We start from the raw sequence: 26,308 nt of genomic DNA, 5'->3' as shown, positions 1-26,308 counted from the left end.
TTTTCCTAAATATTAGTTGAATTATCTCATCACGAATGACAAAAATATTTTCAGTGCAAATTAACCAATTATTCAAGGAATTTTGCAGCTGTTTCACAAGAATATGGATTTGAAACAATCATAGAATCATTTTAAATGCTTGAGATATTGTCTGGAAATACAAACATTCCAGAACAAGGTATTTAATACCTGTATTTCATAGGAAATACTGAGAACTCCTGGATAATAAAAATGGCCAGAGTATTCTTATTGTCAAGCCTATGTAGCTGGCCTTAAATATCAGGAATGTTTTAGGTGTCTTTTGAGGAAGGTGTGTGTGTCAAAGCTCTCTATATCTAGAGGAACAGTAAGGTTTAATCTTGTTCCTTTTCATTTAATTTAATGAATCCAGCATCAGAGGGGGGTTTTTTTGAAAATATATTTGACATTTTTGTCAGTAGTTCCTTTTTAAAATGGAAGGAGGAGCAGTTCACAGTTATAATTAGAAATCATATTGGATAGAAAAGAATTCTATTCCTTCAAATTTTTCTAGCTGTCATAGATGAAAAGCGTTAGCTAATTAATGATTCTAAGGAAATGAGCAAGCTGAAAATCTACCTTTCTGACACAAAGAAGATTTTATTAACTCCCACAGAATCTCAGAGAGATATAGAACTGGTGGTTTTCATTCATCAAAATGGGTGGTTGATGACTTATCTTTTTCTGCCTAGCTGCTTTTAAATACTAATTAATGTTCACGAAAGATGCTGAAGTGACAGGTTAGATATTTAAATACACTATTCAAAAGCAGAAAGATGCAGTCCAGTGAAAAAATGAGTTTCCCCACTGACCCAGACTTGTTTTAAGAAAGTAGTCAGAGCAGATGGGAGAGTATCTATGAATACAATTGAGAAATGCAACTATTTAACCTAGATCTGAGGCTATTGCTGTGTCTGTAAAGTGCATCATTCAGCTGTTAAGGGAGGCTGGCTTCAAGCCTAAAAGCATAGAAGACATGCTAGTCCTGATTCGTTCTAATTGGTTTAATTTGACAGAATGTGCACCATGAATATGTAAACTTGCTACTACAACATTCACATCCAATTTGGACATCTTGGCCATCTACAGTGCAAAACATGGATATGAAACCTGTGGCTTATACAGGAATTCCAGCACATCAACAGTAATGAATAAAACTCTTGCCCAAATATATGAAATTGTGGAAAATCAATTATTTTGCCTGTGAGAAATTGTATAGAAAAATTTGTATAGAAAAATTTCTTTTACAGCAGATAATAAATTCAGACTTAATAACTTACAGGCTCTGTAGAGGAACACAAACTATTTGTAGTTATTCACCACTGAAAACAGAAATTACAATCAAAGTGGATAAATAATAATAATAAAAAAGGGAGTATTTTAATAAATCAATGAACTGAGCATTCTCATCTCCTTCCTTGCTTGTTAGTGCTGTTGTCTGTGGTATTGAATAAACTACTTATTAATCACTGAGAAAGCATCATGAAAAATGCAAATTCTGTCAGACTGTTAATGACAAAATCAGAAGATCTTGTTCATTAGTATTTATTGGTGACATTTTTGGAACTGCTATATTATAATTTAGGAAATTTCTTATGTTTGATTCAGCTACTAGACTTTTTTTTCCAAGATGCTATTGATTTAATATAATAGTCTGTGTGAAAAATCTGAAGCAAGAAAGAAAAGAGCATCTCCAGAGAAGCCTTCAAAACTTCTAGGAAAAATATTAGATCTCAAACTTTGTTTTTTTCATTTTTTCCCAGATAAACAACTACACTGACTATGAACACCATAAACCACAGAAATTAAAAAGGAACACTCTTGGCAGAACTTACCACTTCCTTGGTTGCCATTATCAAGAGATGTGGAGTTATGTTTTGTATCACTGTTTATTTCATTATCCTGTGTTTAAGAACATTCATTTGGAAAGCTAATATAAACAGTGCTTTGTGTTAAAAATTATGCCTGAATATCTTTTCTTTAGAAGCACATCTCAAAATCCCAAAGACAAGGACCAAGGGGACTTCTGGAAGGGAAATTTTTGAGGAGCAGGAGAGTGGCACTTCTGTGTGTGAGATAGACTTCGAAGACAAGCATCTGAAAGTGCTCTGACAATGCAAGACAAAAGGTAGAACTAAAGCTAGTTCTGGAACAGGAACACCATCATTACATACACATTGCTCAAGTTGTAACCCTCTCATATGTTGGAAACAGGAGCAAAACCATATAGCTTGCAACACAAGTCTGTTCTGGCATACATTGGTCACTTAAGTAGATGAGAATCTCACAGAGAAGGAAAATCTCTGTCTTTCAGTACTGAGTGAGCTGCTGATTGCTTGCTGAAGAAAATAGGTTAGATAAGTACTAAAGAAGTCTGCATTTGAAATCACAGAGATAATTAGTGCTAACACACTGAGGCTGGTCTACTTTTTCATACTTTGCTGGCAACAATGCTTTAAACCTACGCTGCATCTTAGAGGTGGTCACCACCTTTTATTTCCAGTTAATCTTTAATAGGAAATAGTACCTTTCAGTCACTGATGGGGGATGCTTGCAAATGTTCAGCAGTTAGCACATGTTATCACATGATCTAAGCAATGAACATTTGTGACATAACATTGACATCAAAATCATTTAGCAAATGCTGTTAATAGACACCTTTCTCACAGTGATGATGCCTTCCTGCGTGTCCTTCTGTGTCACAATATCAAACATATCGGTCCCATCGCCATCTATAATTCTGTACTCTACTTCTGCATTTTTTCCAGTGTCCGCATCTGTGGCTTTAACGCTGCCAATGGCTGTCCCAACCGGGGAGGACTCAGGAATGCGGAGATGGATGGTACCTGTCAAAGACAAAGAGCCATTCAGGACTCCCACAAGCTGGTATACATGCATGGAGTAACACTGTGTGACACAATAGCTGATAATATAATTTTGTATGTTTTTTATTCTAGAGAACTTGCTATTTAATATTGAGAGGATGGACAAAATATGAGGTAGAGAACTATGCAGAGGAAAGCTTTATATAGAAGATTGAAAACAAAATTGTAGAAAAAACATTAATAGAAAAGTAGGGTTGAGAAGGACCCTTATTCTGTCTCAGAGTAGAATCAACTATATCTGCACCCTTCTTGCCTTTCTTTTCCTTGTAATTTTCTTGTCCTCATTTTTCTTTCATTCCTGAAATATCATCTGGAAAGACTGCTTTGTGTTCTTGCCAGGTTTCACTCTTCTTTTTTACCCCATAATATCTAAGGGTAATCTTTGAGATATATTTTACACATATTTTGTCATGGAAGCAATAACAAGAATAGAATTCCTTGATTTTTCTGGCCAATTCTATGCAGGAGACTGACATTTCAGCTTTCAAAAATAGATAGTAAGATATCATATTAAATAAATTTGAATAACCCATTAATACAGGGGGAGGATTTTTAAAAATCTACAAGCAGAAATTGTGCCTATACTTGCTAAAGCAGTTAATTCATACTCAAATAAGCTTGTGAATATTGCAGTTCCTGGTTTGTGCTACTTTTTCTATCTCAGTTATATCTCTTTATTGTGGTGTCATACAGCTGATAAAATACACAGGAGTAAAACTGCCATCATTCAGACATGCTGCAGTAAATTGAAATAAGTATCTTGCCATATATTTTAGCATTCTATGTCCTAGTCTTAGTGTGAAAACTGTAAATAAGTGTTGAGATCTTTGGTCCCATCTGTTGGAACATACACTAGATAAAACATGTTGGGGACATAATGCACTATGACGAATTCTCAGAAAAATATTTTTAAATTGATTAAAATCTACTGTTGTCATTCCAAAGATGAAAGTGAAGTCATCAACTCTCTCTTGAGCAACATTTTCTTCTCTGGCCTTAGTTAAGTTTTCCAAGGTTTTCTGTTCTACTTAGAGACTACCTAAGTTAAATGAGTTAGAAGTATACTTTAGTTGACAATAACACAGAAGTGGAAGTGGTAAAGGGCAGCAACCTCAACAGTAAAAAGTTGAACAGGGCACCCAAAAAGCAACACATACATACATTGCAACAAATGAGTAGTACAGAAAAGTCCATTATGGGAGTTATCAGCTTTGTGCAATAAAGAATCATGGGGAGAGAGCAATGGCAAGGCTGTATGGGAAGGTCACTGACAACATGACTTTTAACATATCTTCAGGAAAGCATGAGCCATTTGAGGGTTATTGGTGTATTACAAGCCAGCTACAGAGTGACAGTCACTATAAAAAATGCCTATTATTCATTGGGTCATTTGAGATCTTTTTCTGTTTCTACAGAGTTATTTTTTTCTGTTTGATTATGTCATTATTTGACAAACCTAAAAAAAACCGCAAAAATTAAAAAATAAATGCATTCACATTTAGTTTACAATTAAAATTGAATGAAAAATATTGAAATATTGAAAGTCAATTTCTTCATTTATTTTTACTTGAGCAGTTTTTAATATGAAACTGACATATAGCAGCAGAATGAATTCTTTATGGCTGTGTACACCCCACATTCTATTTCATTCTATTTATATGTGGGTTTTTTTGCTCAGCCACATTTTGATGATCAATCTACTACTTTATCCTGCATTTTCTCTAACATTTTCATTACCTTTCTCTAATACATAAACCTGTATGCTTCACTACTAGAGAATCTCTCTGTAATCACCTAATGGTTAAAAAAAAAAAAAGAAGAAAAAATTAGCACCAGTTTAGTACTTAAACAGTACTGTAGGAGACTATGGTGAAAAACTGGGGGTTTTTTTATCCCCCATTAATATTTATATGTTATAATTATTTTTATGAGGTGTCAACTATTCCCCACGGTTTTTTCTGCAGTGCTTAAAACTACATCTCCAAGCTATGCCTTGTGGACACTACTCTGACTCCCAGTGCAATACCCAAGTCATTAATTTAGTCTACAGTGGTAAGAGCTCATATCATGAACTGCTAATAAGGTAGTGGAAACAGAGAGTGAAAATAACCAGAAACATATAATCTAAAAGATAATTTTTAATCTACCCTATCCATTTATAGAAATCTCCACCATAGTATGAGACACTTCATTTTATTATTTTTGTCACTGAAGACATTTAATGCTTTGACTAAGTATGGGATACAGTGCAGCTTTAGACACTGTATCAGAATACAAACTACACCAAAGTAGAATTATCCTTGCAAAACTCTGCTGTCAGTCTTATTTCTCTCTTCTCAAGGAAAATAGTCAACTCTTGCATTTACTCCAGTGAATGATGTCCTTTAATTTGTCTGTCAGGAAAAGAAATGGGAGAATCAAGGAAAGGAACACTTTTCCATATACTAAGGAGAGCAGAAATGAGCTCGAAGATTAAAGTCTACACACTTGGGATTGCAAATACTTCAGTCAGTCATAAAGAATGAAAAAGCAATCTTATTTTGCTGTTTACCCTTCTTCCCATTCACTCTTGAATAGCCATATAATGTAAAGGTAAATATTATAAAGTACTACAGGCTATAGTCTCACAGGAGACATGGGCTGCCATAAATCAGCCAGGACTGAGTTTCATTCAGAATCAGGCTTCTAAGTCCATAAATCACATTTTCTGTTTATGACTGATCAACAGTATCTCCTTACTTTTGAGAACACTTGGAAATATTACAGTTGAAACAGAGATCCAGTGTCTGAGGTCTTTGAAGACCTTTCTGTAGGACCTTGAAAAAGTTTTCAATCTCATCACCACCATTATCTATGTGGGTTTTAGTATATTTTTAAGATGAGAAAAATATTCTGAAGAATCTTTGCTTCATAATCTAAACAACAGAGGAATTAGGGGTTCTTATGTATATATTTTTTTTTTTGAGAAAGTACGATACAATACAATATGTAGAATTTTCCACAATTTTAATATGAGTTTCTCGTGGGTGACATTTAAGCTGTTATTAAAAATTTTATTGAAACATATAGGTGTAATATGCTGAGTCCTATGGAAACATAATGGGCATTCTAATACTTAGTCTGGTAATTTATAAATATGATATGAATATTATGGTCTCATGAACCTAATACATCTATTTTTTTATTAATGGAATAGAAGAATAGTTTAACTTAATCAGTTTGAATTCTAGAAGTCTTACTGAACTCTGTTAAAACCATGAATCATTATAATGTCTATCTGCATTTTGAGATTAAATATAAAGATTTTTTTTAAAAAAGTCAATCGCTATTTTTACTTTCATATATCTAGTAAAATGTGTCATCTTTGTAAATGTTTTATTTTTCATCTTCAATGAAACATACATTTATATCTAACAAAGAAATTGTCAGAGAGAAAACAGAGAGAAAAAAAACCAACAACATCAAAAGCCCATGAGAGTAAAATTAAGTCTCCTTAAAGCAAACGACAAATCTGATTTAAACTGGCATTAAAGAAAAATGCAGAGATGCTACATCAAATCCTCCTCTCACTCAAACATTATGTTGGACTCCCAGGTAAGTCATGTAAAAATGGTCCAGAAAGTTGATTCCATCATTCTGACTTCTAATTTAGTACACTCTTAAAGAAACAAGAAAAAAGAAAGAAAAACATAAATATGCACTTTTGAGTCTTTAATGCTGTCTTAAGTTTAACCGTTTTTTTTTTTCTGTAAGGCTTTGAACATGACACCTCTTTGAGTAGTCTTCTTCAGTATGTCCAGAAAGGAGTAATACAGCATTCCTCTCCTACACACCAATGGAAATACCATAATCTTCTATATACAAAGGGAAACAATAAAGATAATAAATAAAAAAGTTGAGGGGAAAAAAAGAAAATAATATTATAAATTAACAATAAGTTCTGCTCAGAACAGAACACTTGTAGAAATACACAAATTCTAATTACTCAATGGTGCATGATTTTTTTATTTCAAGTGTGTAAGTGAAATGACGTGCTGCGAAACATCTTAGCTAAACACATATATATTAACTGCAATATTAAATTGAACAAAATTACATACTCCAGTTGTGCCATAAAGAGCATAATTTGAAGCTGATTCTGTTATTTTGATCCAGAAGAGTGCATCAGTAACTACTGGATTGAGTAGAATTATACAGAACGTATAAAATATGTGGTGAGGATACTCTAAATCCTTTACGTATCAAGTAAGTCTAAATCATCCTGTAAGTATTGCAACTTCAATTTATTCAAAAGGCCTCAAATGTATTTAAAATGCTTAACTGTTATAAGTTTGATGTTACATAGTTTAGTATTTCCATATTAGATAGAGACCAAGAACATTTTAACATTTTAGTTTGAGGATAAAAAGTCTTGACAGCTGTATTATCAAAAGGCAAAAAGCATTATAAAAACCTCCACTAAAGCTGTAAAAAACCCTAAAAAAGTTAAATGTCATTTACTTTAATTTGGGAAATTTTCTATGATGTTTTATAGCTCTTATAGCTGAAAAAGTACAAATCTGTTTGATTCTCTTCAAGTAATTTTTTTCCACGTTCTTCATGATTAAATACTTAAGCAGATACTTCAATTCAAACATTTCTGCATATCTAGAATTACAACATGTTTTATTTTCCAGTGGGAGAGCATGTAGGATTTAAGCAATAGGTATGGAAAGAAAAAAAACATTGCTCTAATGCTCTTATGAGTCCACCTACTGTTGCTCCCCATATTATTGGGAGGTATTCCAGATTTACTGCAGTTATATTTGATCATGTAACTGTTTTCTAACAAACAAATGCTGTAACATTTAATATACTGCTTTAATAATAATAATCAGCACATAAGCCTTTTGTTTATGTGTGCCCCATAATCTAGATTTACTCTAAATTAAACCAGATGGTGATTGCTTAACTCTTATAGCACAAGTCAACTATTAAATGCAGCTTACTCTGGGGGAAGCGAGGTGGATTGTCGTTGACATCAGTCAGTGTGATGTTCACAGTGGTGGTCCCTGATAATCCACCCATCTGGCCTCCCATGTCCTTTGCCTGGATGACTACTTGGTACTGCTCCCTGTTTTCTCTGTTCATGTTTGGCAACGCAGTTCTGATGATACCTGAAAGAAATACATTGAAAAATAAAATCGCTAATGATGCATCTTTTTTTTGTATTAGTCTTCAAACATATTTCTAAAATATTCATTTAATGTTTCAAGGTACACATTTCTGTCCATAAGTTTTATCATAGTCTACTTATAATTATAGTCTTTAGTTTATAGTCTTTAGTACAGGCTATGTCTTGGTTGAATACTTAGTTTTACATCACAGGTCCCTTTCCAGTTTCACGCTAAAAATGATTCAAGATATTTATGCATAAGGTTTAGGAGAAAGATCACCTTCTATTAATCCAAGTAGAATCATTACAAAAAAAAGAACAATATTTTCTAAGAAGAAACCTTTATTCTTGCCTTTATCAGAAATGTTATTTGGATCTTAATCTATAAATAATACTGCTGTAAAATCACTTATACTTAATAATTTCAGCTGTAATAACTCTTGATTTTTTATATGTATTATAAAAATTACACATCATGAGAAAAAAGCAAGAAATGTTCTTTCATTTCTGTTAGGCTTTAAAAATAAAATTTTTAGGTGACCTAAGGTCTTTTAAATGAAAGAATTTAAAGTTTATGATAAATGAAAATAATCAAAATTTTCATGACCTGTTTCTGGTTCCACAGAGAAATATGGCTGCCCTTGAAGTATGCTGTAAATTATTCTGGCACTGTTTCCATATGAAGGGTCATCAGCATCAGTAGCTGTAACTTGGACCACAGAAGTACCTGAAACATCCAAAGCCAACTTAGTTTCACATGACACTATGTGGAGATCTTAGAGCATCAATATCCATTCCAACAGACACCAAAGAAAATTTCAGCTAATATCGATTGGATTTTCCAAATATATTTGTGATCTTATAATCAACATCAGGTTAATTTTGCATCTCCTTCTAAACAAATTAAAACTAAACTTCCCTAATCCCACGTGTGATTAAGATTTAATCAGAAAATGTAAACAATAGCTATGTCTGAGATTAATTCTTATCCTTACCTAGTTACAATAATTTCTTGTATTCACATCCTCTTTTCAGAAGATTTTTTTTTTTTTTTAATTGCAATAAATACCTGCTTTCCATTGCCTAGAATGGGTTTGGGGTGTTTTGTGGTTTGTTTTTTTTTTCCTTTTGCTTTGTTCAGTAATATCAGGATGATATGAAACTATACATGCAGGAATATGACAGACAAAGATGATTAAACAGGTCAATGGAAGTTGTGAAAAACAAGTCATCAGTTCTCCCTGCTTTCTAAGTGTTACTATAGATAGATACTACCAGAAGAAACATTTTCACATGAACTTTGAAATCTGCTGATTATTTAGGCTACAGAAACTTTCCTAGCCTTAAAGACCTCTAAATTTTAGTAGAATATACCAGTCCTTCAAAACATGAAATGTTTGCCATTACTGCTGACGGTTTTTCCTCAATCAAAATATTTTCTACATCCTGTTCAACTCTTCCATCAGAGGAATAAAGTATGGACAAGAATCTCTCCTACTGTGCATCCATAAAGTGCAAATACTATTTTAAGCATATAGGAAAGAACTGAAAAAAAAAGGGAAAAAACCATCATCATATGCACATGACTGGCTAGCCATAGGCTAATCTGAGGATCAGAAGACTTTAAAACTTGTTTCTCCTTTTATCCCAATTCTTTCAAAATTCTTTTCCCCACCAAATACTGCCAAAAATGAAATAAAGCACCTGTAAATCCAAGGCCCGTGGCACAACTATTTATTCCCTCTCATTGTCTTTCTATACTATATATTTATTCTAACATACATAGAAAAACGAGCAGGAACAAACGCTATTTCTCCATTTTTTTGGGATTTCATGACATGATGACAAATATGCTTTTAACAAGTAAATTGTTCAATCACAGCACCAGTATCAAGGGAATGAGCATGTGCCTAACTGTTGAAACAGAGATGAGTTCTCAGAAATTTTCAGTTCTCAACTGCTAGAGAATAGAAATACTTCTTTCAGTGCGTCCCCGAAAGTACTGGTATCTCATAAAGAAGGCAAAACAGGCATTTTCGTGGTTATATTATTCCATATTAAAATGAAATGAATCACGGACTTAAGAGAGAAAAGCCCCAAACACAAAATAAAATTTTAAAATATAAAAAAATGCTACACAGGTATAAAGAAAGTAAGTTAAAATAACTTTCTATTGTATTAAAGATTGCTTTAGTGACCATCTGAAACATGGCTGAACCTGAAAATCTGAACTTTTTTTTTTAAAAATAAGAATGTAGGGATGATAGATCTGTTCTAAAAGTTTTGTCTCTACCATTCAAAAATGTCTCATGTATTCTGCCACACCAAACTCCATTTGTAGATATATGTCTATACAAGTATTCTGTTTAAAGGTGAATGGCCTTTTTGTTGAATATATTTAAGTTCTGAGGAGTGTTGTCTTGTTTCTGAAATGCACTTTTGGATCATCCTACTATATATCAAACTGCAGTGCTAGAATGTATACTTGTTCCTAAAGAACATTTTCTCTGAAATAGTAGAGTTGTGTAAAAGAAGGATAAGACAAATCATGTTCAGTAACTGGAGTGCTGCAAGTTTAAAAAAAAGGCAAAAAAAACCCCAAGCCACTGAGTACACTGACCAACATGGAATTATACACATAAAGTTTACAACTCCATTTCATATCCATAAAAACAGAGAACAGTCATAATCAAGGTCATGTCACAACAGCATGATGTATTAATCAGAAACCTCTACAGTGCAAATCCATGAAAGGAAATACTTTGTCTCTTTTCCTAGTTTTCACATTTCCTTCATTTGTGCAAACGAGACATATCTATTAATAGGTCAATTGTATGAGACTTTTATTTCATTTTAGTTTAAAAAAATAAGGAGAATCAACTTTGAAGAAGAATTTGGAAGCAAACCGAAGAACATATTTAATAACTTTAAAATATATTAAAATAGTTCCATTTTAAATGTAATAATATATGTCTAGCAGTTACTGCTGCCTTGAGTGTCATAATGAACATATATTAATTATTACTATCTCAGTACACATGCAATGAGACAGAGCAAATTATATCATCTGTGCTTCTCTCTAGCTGCAATGAGCATGGATGCATATGTCCACCCCAAAAAATCTATCAGACACTTCTGAGAACTGTAGATTTGCACCTATTCCCTTTAAAGTCTGTGGGAAGAGACTTGTGCTCCTTAATTTCATCACTATCACACTGCAATTGGTGGGTTATGATCAAGACAGTATACTCTCCATTAACTAAAAGCAGTAAGGATGAACTTTACTTTTTAACGTTACCTCTGCTCTTTGGCTTTTATGGGTCAGGTAGCTGGCAGGAGAAGTGCAAGGGCACCACTACACTTCCGAGTGCCATTCAGGATGCAGAACTCTCCTTTGATCTTGGCCCTTGCTATGAGAGGAAAAGAGATGTGTTCTCTAGGCTTCCACAGGGGGATCAGCAATTCCCTATTAAAAACCTGACAGAAGCCACATCAAGAAGTGAACAGGAGTAGTGCTAGCAGTGTACCAATTACATTGTGAACATCAGCTGCTAAACCACCAGCTGGTTTTGCTTTGCTTCAGTACACTGAAGACCACTGATGCTCAATAAAACAAATATATTGTTTATTCTGGTCTGAAACCTGGACCAGAAATCCAAAGGCATTGAAGATGATCAGTTGTGCCAGGGCTTAAAAACTACAGTATAGAGATCACTTAGTGATCATCACTTGGTCTAGACCTTGCTCTTTTACATAGTCACAGGTTACTTCTGATGAAGGTAGTTGACGTTCAGAATTTAAAGCCTGATCTGAACTCTATTGGAGTGCATAAAGGAGACACTGATAACATACCAGACAGATGGAGATGGACATTTTACAACGGCATGTAGGGATAGGACAAGGGGAAATGGCTTCAAACTGAAAAAGACCAGGTTTAGATTACATATAAAGAAGAAATTCTTTATAGTGAGGGTGAGAGTGACTGAGACACGGACCCAGACCAGCAGGGAAACTGAATTGTTTATTCAAAGAAACAAGCTGGTTTTATTTACTTTTTGAAGTCACAGTATTTCCTTACATGGTAATTCTCACTACGTGACCTACCCCATGTTGCCATGTCAGCAACACACTTTCTAAATGTCCTTCCATGGGGAGATCAAGCGCTGTTCACCCGTCCGTCAGCTCCCGGCAGGCTCCTCTCCGCAGGGGTCTTCCCTGTGACACCTTCTTACCCCAGGGTCCGGTGGAGACAAGCCTCTGTGTGCTGCCATGTGCTCCTTTGTGCTGCCATGTGCTTCTGCAGGCACGTCCCACAGCCCATAACCCAGTTCTATCTTATCTCTTCCCACATGAGGGTGGTGAGACACTGAAACTGTCTTGGGGTGACTTTATGATGTGTATCCCCTATCACCACCCTATGCCCAGACATGATTCCTGTGCCTTTCTGCATCTTTAAAACTGGGTGTGAGAGAAAGAAAAAAAGCCAGACAAACTTTTCAAAGCAGTTTGTGCTCCAAGGACACAGAGCTAGTTGCTGCTGCTGCTGCTGCAGAGAGGAGGCAAGCACCTTCCTGCTTTTCCCGGCTTTTGGCTCCTTTTCTTGGAAGAGAAAGATGGAGAGTTAAACTCCTTTGTTTTCCTGGTACTTTGGTTTCTTCTTCTTCTCTTCTGGACTGTTCAACAACACCGGAACACACCAGGAGACCTTACACTGTGGCCTGGAGGGGCCCAGGCCAACCTGGCTCCGAATAGGAGAGAGAGAGACCACACCAAAGAAAGGACTCTAAAATCTTACCAGGTTCTCTCCACAGCAGGTTCTCTCCACAGAGCGAGGTTTTATTATCTGACATCATTCTTTTCCATTGTGCATTGTGTCTTTTAAATAAATAGTTTTTTCCTTTCACTTTCCTCTGAAGAAAATTTTTCCTGAACCTGGTGGGTGGGGGTGGCTGTAACCTGCCTTCTATCAGAGGACGTTCAAATTTGGACATTCCTCCAAATTTGTCTCAAACTGGGACAAGCAGGTTGCCCTGAGAAGCTCTGGATGTCCCATCCTTGGCAGTGTTCAACGCCTGGCTGGATGGGGCTTTGAACAACCAAGTGGGTGTTGGAACGAGAAGATCTTTAAGGTCCATTCCAACTCAAACAGTTTTATGGCTCTATTAATATGGCACCATGTACCTTATTAATAACATACCAGTGAATTCTGTTATTTTCTCCTTGCATAATCGCCAATTTTACGATACCGTGAACTAGAATTCAACAGTGGTAAACCCGGCCCAGAAACAAACAGTCTTTTGTCAGATTATTGTAGCTCTCAGAAGACATATTTTAACATAACTTTAATTATAGTGTTTGACTCTCCCCAGGGTCTAGGACTATAACAGTAATTAATATATTTGGCCCATGCTGATGTTTGCTGCAAGCATCTTCAAACACAGTACAAGTATTAATTACTTCGACCTCACAATTCATTTTGTGATGCATACATATTAGATAAAAATCACCAGAGATAATTATCTAGGAAAAGGAATACACAAAATATCCACTGTAGAGCTGGATTCTAAACTTAGATTTTGGTTTCTTTACTCCCAGCTGAGTTATGTGATATTTAACTAGAGCAAGTACCCTCCATAGTAAATTATCCATACAAATAACAAGACAAATTAATAGAAATTTTCTGCTCTTTCTGGTGGAAAAGACAGGAAATAATGACACCTATTTTCCCCAGAAATAATGACACATGTTTTCCCTTGAAATAATCTATTTCAAGCTGCGGAATACAGAAAAGAACTGAAAAGGGCTGCATTTTCAGAGAACTCAATGTCAGAAAGATCTTTGACTACATGGTACTCATGCAACTTAGAAAACAATAAGTTGTAAACAAGCACAGAAGTGGATAATTTCAACTCTTTTAAGATGTCCTTTTAAAGGAAAAATAATGTTTCATCTTAAGTTATTTTTGCTTTACTTTTTTTTTTTTTTTATTTTTTGTCCCATCTCCTTTTGGCAGGATTTGTGTGCAGAGTGAAATCAAGCTTTGTAGAAAATCTAAAAATATAATAATTTGTGTTTTTGAAATGTCATAAGTCAGAAGATGCAAAAGGGCTTGCTGAGAGAACTTAATATGAAAAAAAAGATTTTAAAATATCTTTGTTAATAGGAAACCAGAAGGAAGTGTTGTAAGATGAACTCTGTGGCAGAGAGGACTAAGCATTGGAAACTGGTAAACTGCACTAATGAGGGAGTATATAAGAAGCCAAGGTAGAAAGTTAAGGAGCTCTAACTGCTGTCCAAAGAAAAAGCATGTAAAGAGGTAGAGATGACAGGCCAACAGGGCGCCCTGTACATCACATGTATACCCAGAAGGAGGTTACATCTTCTGAAGCTTATATTGATAATTTAGAAGTAGAGCACTTACAAGATGAAATAAGGATAAGGAATGATTAGAGGATATATAGGCTGTGAAGATATATAAATATATAAAAAGAAGTCTAAATAAAAAGTTCTGGAAACTTTTCTAAAATATGCTAATAGGCAAAATCCACAGGAAAATCCATCTAGAGGAAAATAGACTATCTGCAGTTCTGAAAAGAAATCTCCAAATGAGCAGAAAGAGATAGGTGAAAAATATGATAGACAGAGCAGAAGACTGTTGTCAAAACCTTAAGAATATTCTGGGTCATAAACTCTGAAAGTAAGGAAAGGAAAGAGTGAAAGAAGATGAAATATCCAGTAATCAGTACAAAGACTTCAGGAGAATAAGTTGTCTTCTAGGATATCGATCCGGCTGCAAGATCCTGAAGTTGGCCCATTTATCTCTATTTTCTATGTTTAATGAGCAACAGAAAAAAGATGAACAAGAACAAAGAATTGTTCTTGTCAAGGCACTCTATTTGATAATAGCCATATTCTCAGGTACCCATCTGGTACCACAGCCCGAGGAAGAAATCTGCTGTTTGTGGTCTGAAAGAGGCTGGTGTATGGCTACATCACGATTTGCTACCTTAAAGATAGAGGCATATGGAATAGATAAAGGCTTCACAGTGTTTTTCTGACCTCCTGATCATCTTATAGTTCCTTCTAGTACAGGGCACTTCAGGATGGAGCAAGTCCTGTACTCCAAGGGTGCACAGATTTCAATCACTTCAAGTTTTTCTACATAAGCATTTATTTATTTTCTTTGTATTATGTGATACCCTGTTTGTCGTCTTTCTGGTGTTCAGGTACGTGCATACAGGGTTCATATGAACACCTCACCATTGTGGCTCAAGTATAGATGCATAGAAATAGACAACACAGTGGCAAAACTGCAGAATTGTTGACTTTTTGGGTCTTTAACACTGCTTAAAGTAAAGATAAGATTAAGCCCATTTGAAACATCGGTATTCAGTACCAGGACTGAGAATGCCAGTCACCAGGTGATAGCAGAGGTTTTGAGAACGCAGTCACAGAATAGCATAAATAAAAGGCACAGATACAAGTTGTAAGTTATTAGTCGTATTAAAGACTGACATGGATTTAAAGTATAACAAAAAAAAAAAAGAACAAATATTTATTATCTATAAAACATCACTTGTGTGGTAAAAAATACATATAAAAGATGATGACAACATCTACAGGAATTTGAAACAATGAACAAAGAGAATTATTCTAGTGTTGTGTCCTCCAATAAGAGGCATGACATCTGATGTCTGTTACCATCTATCTGCAGTAGGTCCTCTTTCATCTTTGATAATGAAAGTGACATGTCTTTTATTTTCCTTTTCACCCCATTTTACTATTGCCACTCACCCATCCTACTTATATATAAAAGGGTCTTTCTCTATGAAGTCGGTTTGAATAAACTGAAATTTTATAAAATACTGTGTGGGTATGTTTGTGTGTCTTTCTAGTGGTCCAGCCTTTGTATCTGATTGATAGTTGTGCTAGCTTGAAAAGAAACCGGTGGGAGATCACAACTCAGGATTATAATTTAATAGGAAAATTAAAATAAATGCAATAGTACAAGAACACCAACAGAGTCAGGATATAACCTGACACCCTGTTGTGGTGAACCATGACCAATCTGAGGGCCGGCCCCAAAAGCCTTAACAGAGCACCCAAGAGGCTGGGATCTGTGCCTTACCTGTAGCTGCAGCTCTCCCTTCCTCCTATTTCTCATATTCGGTTGTATTTCCAAAGAGTTCTGTGTTCTTCAGCAGCTAATTGGTCTATGTTACTCCTCCCCTCCTACCACTTTCCCCATGGGCTGTAATCCCTTCTCCCCACCCTCGTAACACCCCCTGGCTGATGTATCATTGGTTACTGTGTGTTTTCCATGCTTGCTTGTCGGGGTAGAAAACCAGCCTGGCAGGTAGGTGGCTGGGTCTTTCATCGTGGGTTTCTACCCTGCAATGAACTCTGTTCCCCCACGTGGAGTCCCTCCACTTTATCCTGCCTCCTCCGCACGCCTAGCCATCAGGGAGCCAGGCGAACACAAGCAGGTGCTTTGCCGGCTTCCCCCATGCCACCACTCCATCTGTCCCGCTTGGGGCAGGCAGCAGTTTTCTTGGTACCAGGACAATGTGCTAGCCACAGGACGGTACTGCAGCAACACCCTGTTAGTCAGGGTGGTGGTAGCAGTCCAGATGAAATGGTCCTGTTGAAGCAGTGATCCTGTAGAAAAGGGTCTGGTCTTCACCCGAAGGTCCAGTGGTGTAGCTCTTGTCCTCTGGGAGTCCCATAGGTAAGGACTGCTCGTACTGTTCCAAACCCCAGATTATATCCAGGTAGGAATGCTTGGCTCCTCCCCCTGGGCAGAGCATCTCACAATGGGTTGATGTAATTCTGTGAGTCATGCGGTGGGTCCCTGATTGCCCATTAACAGAGATAGCCCCTGGAGGGAGTTATCAGGGATGAATCATGGTAGGAGGTAACAAACACTGCCCCACCTGCTTTAACAGCTTGTGAAGATGATAATACAATACTTGCTTTTGGTTACATCTTACATTGTAACCTAGGACAATAGTAAACTATCAAACTTGGTTGTACCAATAGTAGCAGGAGTGCAAGTCATTCTATAAAAATAATGATGTGGATTTTAGTGGATAATTCTATCATAGAATCACATAATATACCGAATTGGAAAGGACCCATAAGGATCATCAAGTCCAACTTCCTGCTTCTCAAGGGACTACCTAAAACTTAACCAAATGACTAAGGAAAGCATTCAATACACTCTGACACTTTCCTGGGGAGCCTGTTCCAGTGACTGACCAATGTCTCAATGAAGAACCTTTTCCTAATGTCAAGTCTGAGCTTCCCTTGACACAGTTTCATTCCGTTTTTTTGTGTCCTATTGCAAATCAGCAGAGAGGTGAGGTCAGCACCTTCCCCGCCTGTTATGCAGGGACACCTGCAACAGTGAGGTAGTCACGGAATAGATGCACCTGCAGGACTGGGCAGGAACTTGTCACTGTTCTCCCCTATCCCTTAAGTCACTGCACTCAGCTAAGTGGAACAGAGTGAGGATAGGGAATCCTTCACATGATGTGCTGTCTGCTTGACAGGTCTGACCCAGGAAAGGCAGGGTGTGGTTCCAGTAATCTCTCTCAGACTCCCAATGTATAGCACAGTGCCATACTGTGTTGACTATGCTGGAGTAGGTAATGAAAATATTACAGTCCTGATAGTATCATACTTTTTATAGAACCATAAAACTCTTACATACTCAGGTAAGGGCCATAGTAATTTAGCTTTGTCATTTCTCTTTCTGGGACATACCACTGAGAAAATACTTATTATCCTAAACTCTGCTTAATGTTTCCAGACACTTATAGAAAGATTAAATGTTTCTACATTCTCACAGAAGTGGGTACTGCAGGAGACATTCAATGCAACAATGCAATAACATCCAAGACTGCATTTTCTATCTGCATTCCTTACATCAAGCCTAACACTTTCTTAGCCCATGGCCAACTGTACTGGGCAAGTAATGGGCTGCTCAAAATAATATAACTAAAAAAAAAAAAAAAATAATGTGGAGAGATAAAAATAGAGAAATGCAGGAATTTCTTCCTATTTTCCTTTGGTTGGGGAAGTGCAATTGTCATAAAAAAATATAATTGTTTCTTCTTTCATAAATTTCTCATGTAGGCTGCTGTACTAAAAATGCTTGAATTGTACAATGTCAGAAAAATACTAATTTAAAAATATTTTGTAATTAATGATGTGATAGTATATTATTAATGTACAAATATGTGAAGAATTTTAACATAATGACTTCACAATCTCTAATTAATTTTCTCAATCTTCTAATTAATTTTCTCAAAAGTTTCATGCAGCTTATTCTTTTAGAAGATTTCTCCCCTTCTACATTCAGCCTTTAGTTTTGAGATTACTGAGTAGATTTTTTTAAGTTGGATAAATAAATTAGTGTTATTAAGAAATGAATCAACTTTGATGAATACTTTATAAAATCACGTCATTCTCTCATGGACCACAGATGAACATATACCTCTAGGGATCAGCCATAAAGCTAAAAGTAATAAAGGTAAAAGAAAATTCTACCTATCGGGTAGTCAGTCACTCTAGCAGCTGAATGGCCACATTTATGAAATCCAGGAACATGACAGATTTGAACTGAGTTATAATTCTCTAAATTATTTCCATTTTTTTGACAGAATAAAGTCCATTTGTTTCAGCACAGCTATTTATGCAAGATACAAGGTTAAAACACTAAGTGCACCCAAGCTTTTTTTTTGTTGCTCTTTATTTTTCTATACATTTTTCTTATCATCTTATCTCTTTTTTGTTGTTGTTTCAATGCTGAAATTTTGCAGTTTCAAAATTTTATCATCTATATACAGATGTACAAATACACTGGAATCTTGGAATCTGAATACTTTAGAATCATTGAAATAATGCCATGAATGTTTGAGAACACTTAAAGAGAAAGATGATGTTTTTGGAATTGAGACCGATAAAATTAGGAATCTATAGATTATAACTGAATATTATATATTTGCATAATATTTAATGAAAACACTGAGTAACTTTTTTAAATGTTTCCAATCACATTTTAAACAATGCGTTCTGTAATTTATAGAAAGAACATGAGAAATAAAGTGGAAACTCTAAGCCATACTTTTTCAACCCTACTGTAATCTTGCCATAGGCTTCTCTAGAAAACGCAGCAATGTTCTGTCAGGATGCACTTTCAAGATGCTCTACCTAAAGCTGTATATGTTTATGGAAATTTAGAACTGATCAGTCCATTAGTAACTTTGTATTACATTTTATTAGATTTTGGAACAGTAAAGGTGGAAGACTTTTCAATTCTTCTCTTTACACGGACTGATTTGATGACATTTCAGTGCAGGCCTACATAATCATCTGTCAGATTTTTTTTATCTTTCTTTTTTTTAAATTTATTTTGCTTTATAATAAAAACAACTTGCTGAATGCTGGAACTTTTAAAAATTATTCAACCACAAACTGAAAGCAGATTGAGATATTAAGAATAAAAAACTATTGGTGTTATGTTATTGGTGTTATACATTGCTGCACAGATTTGCTGAGGTCATTCTCTTTCAATAGTTTTTTTTTCTCTTTTAGCGTTTTCTAAGGCCCAGGAAGGTAAGTACTAAATCTTCAATATCTGTGTATATAAAACGTCTCAAAAACTAATCATCTCAACAGGCTAATTTAGTAATCTAAAACACCTGTTTGATCTATTCAGGCAGTGGAAGTAATTAAAATCCTAATAATAGCCAAAAGTTACATTGAATTTATTGTTTGTTTTCTGAATTTTTAGAATTTAACATTATAGTAGCTACAGTTACACAGTGAATAAATTAAAACTAATTTTTAAAATAAACTTCATATATTTTTAAGTTTTTCAAAATTATTCCTAAAGAATTGTATGCACTAATATCAATAATAGCTCATATTCCAAAATGTTATTGTTTATAAAATTCACCAGCTGGCATGATCCAGGCCACAACTTTGTACTTAAGATAAGAACTGAAAATACATTGCAAACAGAAAAAGATTTACTCAAACAACTGTTTAATATTCTTGAAGGCTTCATTCATGGATGGAGTTAAAGGAGGGTGTGAAAGTACAAGAGGATTTGGGTATACAGTAAAAAAGTGAAAAAAAGAAAATAAAGAGGGTGTCTACCTTCAGACAGTGCATCAACATCACATGAGTCAATATATAATTTTCCTCAGCCACAGAGAGAGTGGAGACAGCTCTCCGTTCAGTTCTTATCACCACTGGAAACTTCCAGTGAAAATGAAAGAAAAAAATTTATTGAGCTTTCAACAGGCTAATTTAGTCATCTTATTCTAACAGTTCTTGAGGAGGAGGATGATTCACCATTACCTACTATCTATTAATATTTATATTCCAAAGAACTGTAAAGCTAATAATTTGGATGTTCCAAGTAGAAATAGATCTCAGATAATAGAAATCTGTTTCTGGATGCAATTTCAATATTTGAACAAACAAGTCAAAATGAAAATTACTTAAGTCATCAGGTAGAATTCTACATGACTGACTTTTGAGAGGACAGGGAAATAATTTGTCAAGTAATGGAGAACAGTGCTTCAGTATAGAGAACTCACCTACTACTGACATTTCAGGAACACTAGCAGTATAAATTTCTTCTGGAAATGTTGGTTCATTGTCATTGATGTCATGGATCTTGATGACAAACTCAGATTCAGGTTCCACTGGTCTTAGAGTTCTTCTGTTGATAGCTTGGGCACGCAGGGTGTAAAAGGCTTTCTCTTCCCTGTCAATTCTCCGAGTTGCATGAATGTCTCCTGTTTTCTCATCAATTATAAAAAGAGTACCAGCCCCATCTCCTGACAAAATGTATTTGAGGGATCCATCTCCCTTATCCTGGTCAGAATGAAGCTGAAATGGAAGAATACAGAATTTTGTTTAGAAGCAATGAAACAGATGGAGGTTTTAAAAAAAACATTATTATATGTTAAATTATTCTGTATGTAAAAAATGTGGTTAATACCCTTAAGAAAGTAATTTTCTTTCACCCTGACTGACAGACAGTGTTTCCTAACTTAGCTCCAAGCATCTTTTCACTTGACTATTCTGGCAGATTTTGCTATTGCAGCAACACCTGTTCTCTGCTAAGAAACCTTTGCACCACAGTTCTTAAAGTATATTTTTATGTTAATACTGACCTTTTCTTTCCTTGAAGAGATCCTATTAAAAATTCACAACTGCTGTGCTAGTTGTAAATTCACTAAGCAGATAAAGAACATGGCTAAATACAAGACAATTAAGGAAAACAGAACCACTGGTTTCATGAAATAATAATTTTTTAAAATTTCATTTCGTATTATTTATAGTTCTCCTAGATTGGGGAACATTTCATTTTAAGTCATTATCACTTTCACTCCATCAACTAATGTAAATAGCCTAAAGGAAAAAAAAACCCAAATTTATTAAGCATTCAATACTGATTTAACACCCATTATATAAGTTGTATAAAGCTTGACTTCTCATATATAACTTGCTGCCCTGACTGTCTTTATATAAAAAAATATTCAATTATGTTTTTTTGTTCAGTACAGTAGTGTGGATGATGGCTTATTTGGTCTTTTGGATACAGTTAGCATAATTTATCTCATCACCTTGTTGGAAAGGTCTTTCCAATCTCATTGATTTTATAATTAACTGAAAGAAACTGGCACTCAGATTTATTTTCACCATGAAATATATTCTGTCTGTAAACTTACTTTTGACTTCAGCAGAAGGATCAAATCAAGCAGAAGCTCTTTTAACAAAAATGAAATGCAAATATAAAAACTTTTTTTAAAGTCACACCGAAGAAATATCAGAATATTCCAAAAAGTTTGACAGAACTAGTGCATTTTTTATTTCTAAAAATAGTTATTTAAACACATAATAACAACATCGATTAGATCTGCAGTAAGATTATATTCAGTCATGTGAAGAGCTTTGGTTAGTTTAAGCTTACATTTCAGATCATGAAAAATGTCATACATGCCTCATAGTATAAATATCCCCCTTGCTATGCAGCCAAGAATATATTTCTCTTTTTCATCTACGATCCCTTTGTATTGTCTTCCATAGCACCCATTTAAAGTATTAGAAGTAAAAATATTCAATTATTATATACTATTTTATTTTGAATGTGTCTTTCCTTGTCTTTTGTGCTGAAACCAAACATACAGAGTGGGCTGGTAGGATAAGCCGAAGTCAAACAGTAAATTTCTATGTTGTGAAAAATTTTCAAACACTGAACATTTCCCACAGACTTGAAATATGTGGAACAGACAGAACTCACCAGGAATCTTGGATCAAACCCTTCATGGTAGAAATTTGAATACTGTTATGTTCTGAACTTTGATTTTCTACAAACTATTTAGAGCTATTAAACTTCTCTTACACTACACACATGTATGTTTACTTTACAAAGTGAGTATTTTCTTACTGCTTCTTTTCATTCTACAATAAATAAAAAAAATAGGAAACTCCACCAAAAATAAAGAGTAGGAAGGTAGATGTTAAGAAAAATCTTTTGCAAATAAATATATTTCTTTCTTTTGCTTCTATTTCTCTTGATGACTTCAAACTGAAGATTTCAAGCCATCCTCAAGCCTCTTTTGAGGAATGAATTTTTAAAGTGAACTTTAATTCCTCAGTCTCCTCTCTTGATGGTCCACAAAAACTGTGACCTTTCATGCCTCCAATTAACCCTTTCACCCTTCTTTTTAAGGGACTCAACAGTATCTTCCAGGCTGTGTCCCATTTTAAAAGGTCATTTAGTGTAAGTAGTCATTAAGTGCTTTCTCCTCCATGTCTTCCTAGAATATAATTTCATCTTCTAAAACATTTTGGTCCTAGGAACTTGCTGCTGGTCCATGACCACTCTATGAAATATTTTCACAGCAAGAGTGATGAAGAGCATGATAAGAGGCTCCTCTTCCTTAGATGTCTGACAAAAATATAAAATAAGGTCCTGTTTGAGAGGGATCTTTAAATGGGCACATTGCAGTTTTCCCAGATGCTTTCCAAAGCCAGGTCTGGTAAATTCTCACAAAAGTTGACAATAATGTATCGATGCTGCAATATCTGTTTTTTGACTCAGAAACCAGTTAGCAGTCTGGCAAAACCCATTCTAATAAACTATCTCCAGAATAGCATAACTCCATGCAAACAGTTCCCAGCAAGAGTGTTTGGACAAATTTAATGTACAAATGATGCATGGAAATTGTTTTGGAGAGTGATAGTTAACAAAACCATGCCAGGAATTTGTAAAATAATTTAGCAATCCCAATAATCATATTCTGGTGCCTTAAAATGTTGCCTGGCACTACAAGCCTGAACAGAGTAGTGAGGAGAACTAAATCAGAAAACTAAGAAAATCCCTGAACTAAAAACTATGAAGCTTTTGAACGATTATATTTCGATCCAATTCAGCATGAAAAGATCTTTTAATATACTTATTTGTCTAATATGTAAGGTACTATCATTTTCTATGGCTTTCCACTTCCTCTCCTGTACCTATGTGTAAATCTTAGTAAGGTAATTTGGAAATTATTTTTTATGCCCACAAAATCATTAACCTATTACCTCTGCCAAATTCAAACTTTATACTTGTGTGGGTTTTTTGGTTTGTGTGGATTGTTGGGGATCTTTTGTCTGTTTGTTTGTTTTTTCCCACACATATATTAGCCAAAAGTCTGGAAGGGGAGCTGAGTAAAAGACTGAAACATCCACATAAAGACTTCTAGGGAGATGAGAGTTGCATTTCACAGTAACATGTTTAAAAGGAATACCAACCTTCATAGCTTAGAAGAACACTTTAAGCTATAACACTGTGTTGTTTAAAAAAATGTTAATAATGCCTTTGGCAATCCAATTTAAATTGTATGCATATACATAAGAGTCCAGAGTTCTTGTAGAAAAACTTCAAATTCAGAATAACATTTCCAAAGGTCTTTTTGGGTGATCAGGAAACACAAGCTATAGATACAATGAGCAAGTCTTCCAGATGTAATTCAAGGGGTGAAAATGCACAGTATATATAAACAAGGAAAGAGAATGTCTCTCATTTTGTTTTTTTATCTCTTAATTCAATCCAGATGTTACTAGAGGAATCAAGGAGACTAAAGGCTGCTCAGTGTGCTTCACAGCCCTTTACAGTGAATCATTACCCAGCTTTGAAATGCATGAGCAGTGTGTCAATCAGCGCTGCAGAGCTTTTTCATTTTACTCAAGTACTAAAAAAATGTTCTGCGAAATATTTCTCTGCTACTTTTAGTATAAAGTGTTTCCTATAGTTATTTTGGCTAATGGGCATCTGTGATTCATGTCAGCCAAGCTGAGAAACAGAAAGACATCTGTTTCGTTTAGCAATTTCATTGCACAAAATGATCAGCTGTGAAGATGTGGTTTTGTTTTCATATCTGTCACTGATATTTTGCAAACTCCTATTTCTTGCCGTTCTTCTACAGAAATGCTTCCCTTTTCAGCTGCACTGGTATATGTATTTTAGGTACATTTTTTCTCACTTTATAGGAAATCAGAATGTCAGCTGGTATTATTTTATATAGCCCTGTTTCATCATATAGAAATTGCAATTACCATGAAAGACATTTTTGCATATCTTCTATCTAAATTGGTTGAACAAACTTTTTAATCCAGAAGGATTTCATATAAATAGAAAAGGAAGGTCTTGTTAAACAGAAGATAATATTTACAGAGGGCCACAAAATGGAGTGTTATGTGAACACTTAAAAATGAAACTGAATTACCAATCCAAGACAGAGACAAAAACAGGTTTTAAGAGACAGATATACTTTTTCTTCAACTGCAGGAAAAAAACCCAGAGTTAATTAACATATTACATTCTTCTTTAGGGTAAGTGCAGCCATAAACAAAATGAGTTCATGAAAAGATACCCCAATCAAATTCAGCTCAACAACTTTTTAGATCTGTAAAAGACCTTTGTAAAAATACTTTCAAAAGACTTTAGTTGAACAACATAATTATTCCGCTTTGGAAATTACTTGAAAATTACAACACAAGAAATCCATGTTAATTGGCATCCAGTGATTCAAACTAAACCTGTCCACTCAGAAATTTAGGGTTTCTCCCCACCTTCCTCCATGAATTCCACTAAATTCTGAAATCTCCCAGAATGAATATAAAGTATGTGGACTTTTTTTCTAATAGCATACAAAGTGCTAACCCTATTTTCACCAAAAAGCGACAAGATGCTACTGTGAAAAACAGAGAGAAGATTAGGCTAGTCAGATCTATTTTATCACACAAGCTACTTCTGGAATTCAAAATGATTTATGACAATGCCAGATAAAGACTTTAAGATTTGTCACACCTATTTCTATTTGAATTTCAAATTCAGAAGTCCCTCTATGAGTTTTTAGTGATTGGTATTCAAATAACTAGACACCAGATATGACTGTATTAAGAAACTTCCCTTTAGTTAGAAAACTTACTGTAGGCATTAATACAGTTCAAGTGTTTTTTAAATCTTAATTTAATAGGCTATAATGTATAGGACATTTTCCAATACAGTTTAAAGTTTTTGCAGCCTTTGCAAAATGACAGACTATTTTAATATTAACCTATTAAATGCACTCTTACTCTCTTACTTTATAGTAGCCATTTTTAATTGTATAATGTAGCATTTTTTTTCTACTTTCTTCTGCAATGTGTCAGTATTTCAATTTTATCCAAGTATCACATTAACAATGAGACCTCAGTACACTCTTAAATTACTCTATCTTTTAGATTTTATTCAAATAAGCTTTGAATGTCTCCTCATTCTGAGGACAAATTGTAACCTATTAGCTTTTTTCTAAGTAATTATATTAGCAATGTGAAGCCAAAACACACCATGGAAGCATTTGCCATTTCACTCAGTGTTCTAGTGCACATTTAATATTAGCAGCTTGACTGGATACTTAGTTGAATAATAATGATTGTCTCTCTAAACATTGTCACAACAGTTGCCAGATTTGATGTGAAGTTAACAAAAAATAATTGATATAGAGTTTCCACAATGGATATATTTATTTTAAGCATCATGAACTGAACTGTTAAATGATGCAGTTGTTTAACATTAGCTGCACTTACTGTAAAAGATTTTCAGTAAGTAAAGCTGTAAAAGACCAGCTCATATCCTGTGTGGTATTCCCTCAGTTGGCAGATTTAACTGTCATGGCTTTAAGCCACATTTTACTCA

General features: G+C 34.8%; 1 protein-coding gene across 3 annotated transcripts in view; it reads right to left on the bottom strand.

Annotated features, from left to right (window-relative positions):
• The window catches only part of CDH10 (cadherin 10), a 100,431-nt gene that overhangs the window by 14,975 nt on the left and 59,148 nt on the right, over positions 1 to 26,308 (bottom strand). For all 3 annotated transcript variants that reach the window (XM_048311257.1, XM_048311249.1, XM_048311265.1), the window contains exons 3-6: positions 20,670 to 20,964; positions 8,666 to 8,785; positions 7,892 to 8,059; positions 2,677 to 2,864 (exon numbers count right to left, since the gene is read on the bottom strand). In XM_048311257.1, the coding sequence (XP_048167214.1) occupies positions 2,677 to 2,864; positions 7,892 to 8,059; positions 8,666 to 8,785; positions 20,670 to 20,964 (771 nt within the window). The remainder of the gene's footprint in view (positions 1 to 2,676; positions 2,865 to 7,891; positions 8,060 to 8,665; positions 8,786 to 20,669; positions 20,965 to 26,308) is intronic.

This window comes from Corvus hawaiiensis, chromosome 1 (assembly GCF_020740725.1).
Source record: "Corvus hawaiiensis isolate bCorHaw1 chromosome 1, bCorHaw1.pri.cur, whole genome shotgun sequence".
Classification (NCBI taxonomy): domain Eukaryota; kingdom Metazoa; phylum Chordata; class Aves; order Passeriformes; family Corvidae; genus Corvus; species Corvus hawaiiensis.
This window is presented reverse-complemented; position numbering and strand designations above follow the sequence as displayed.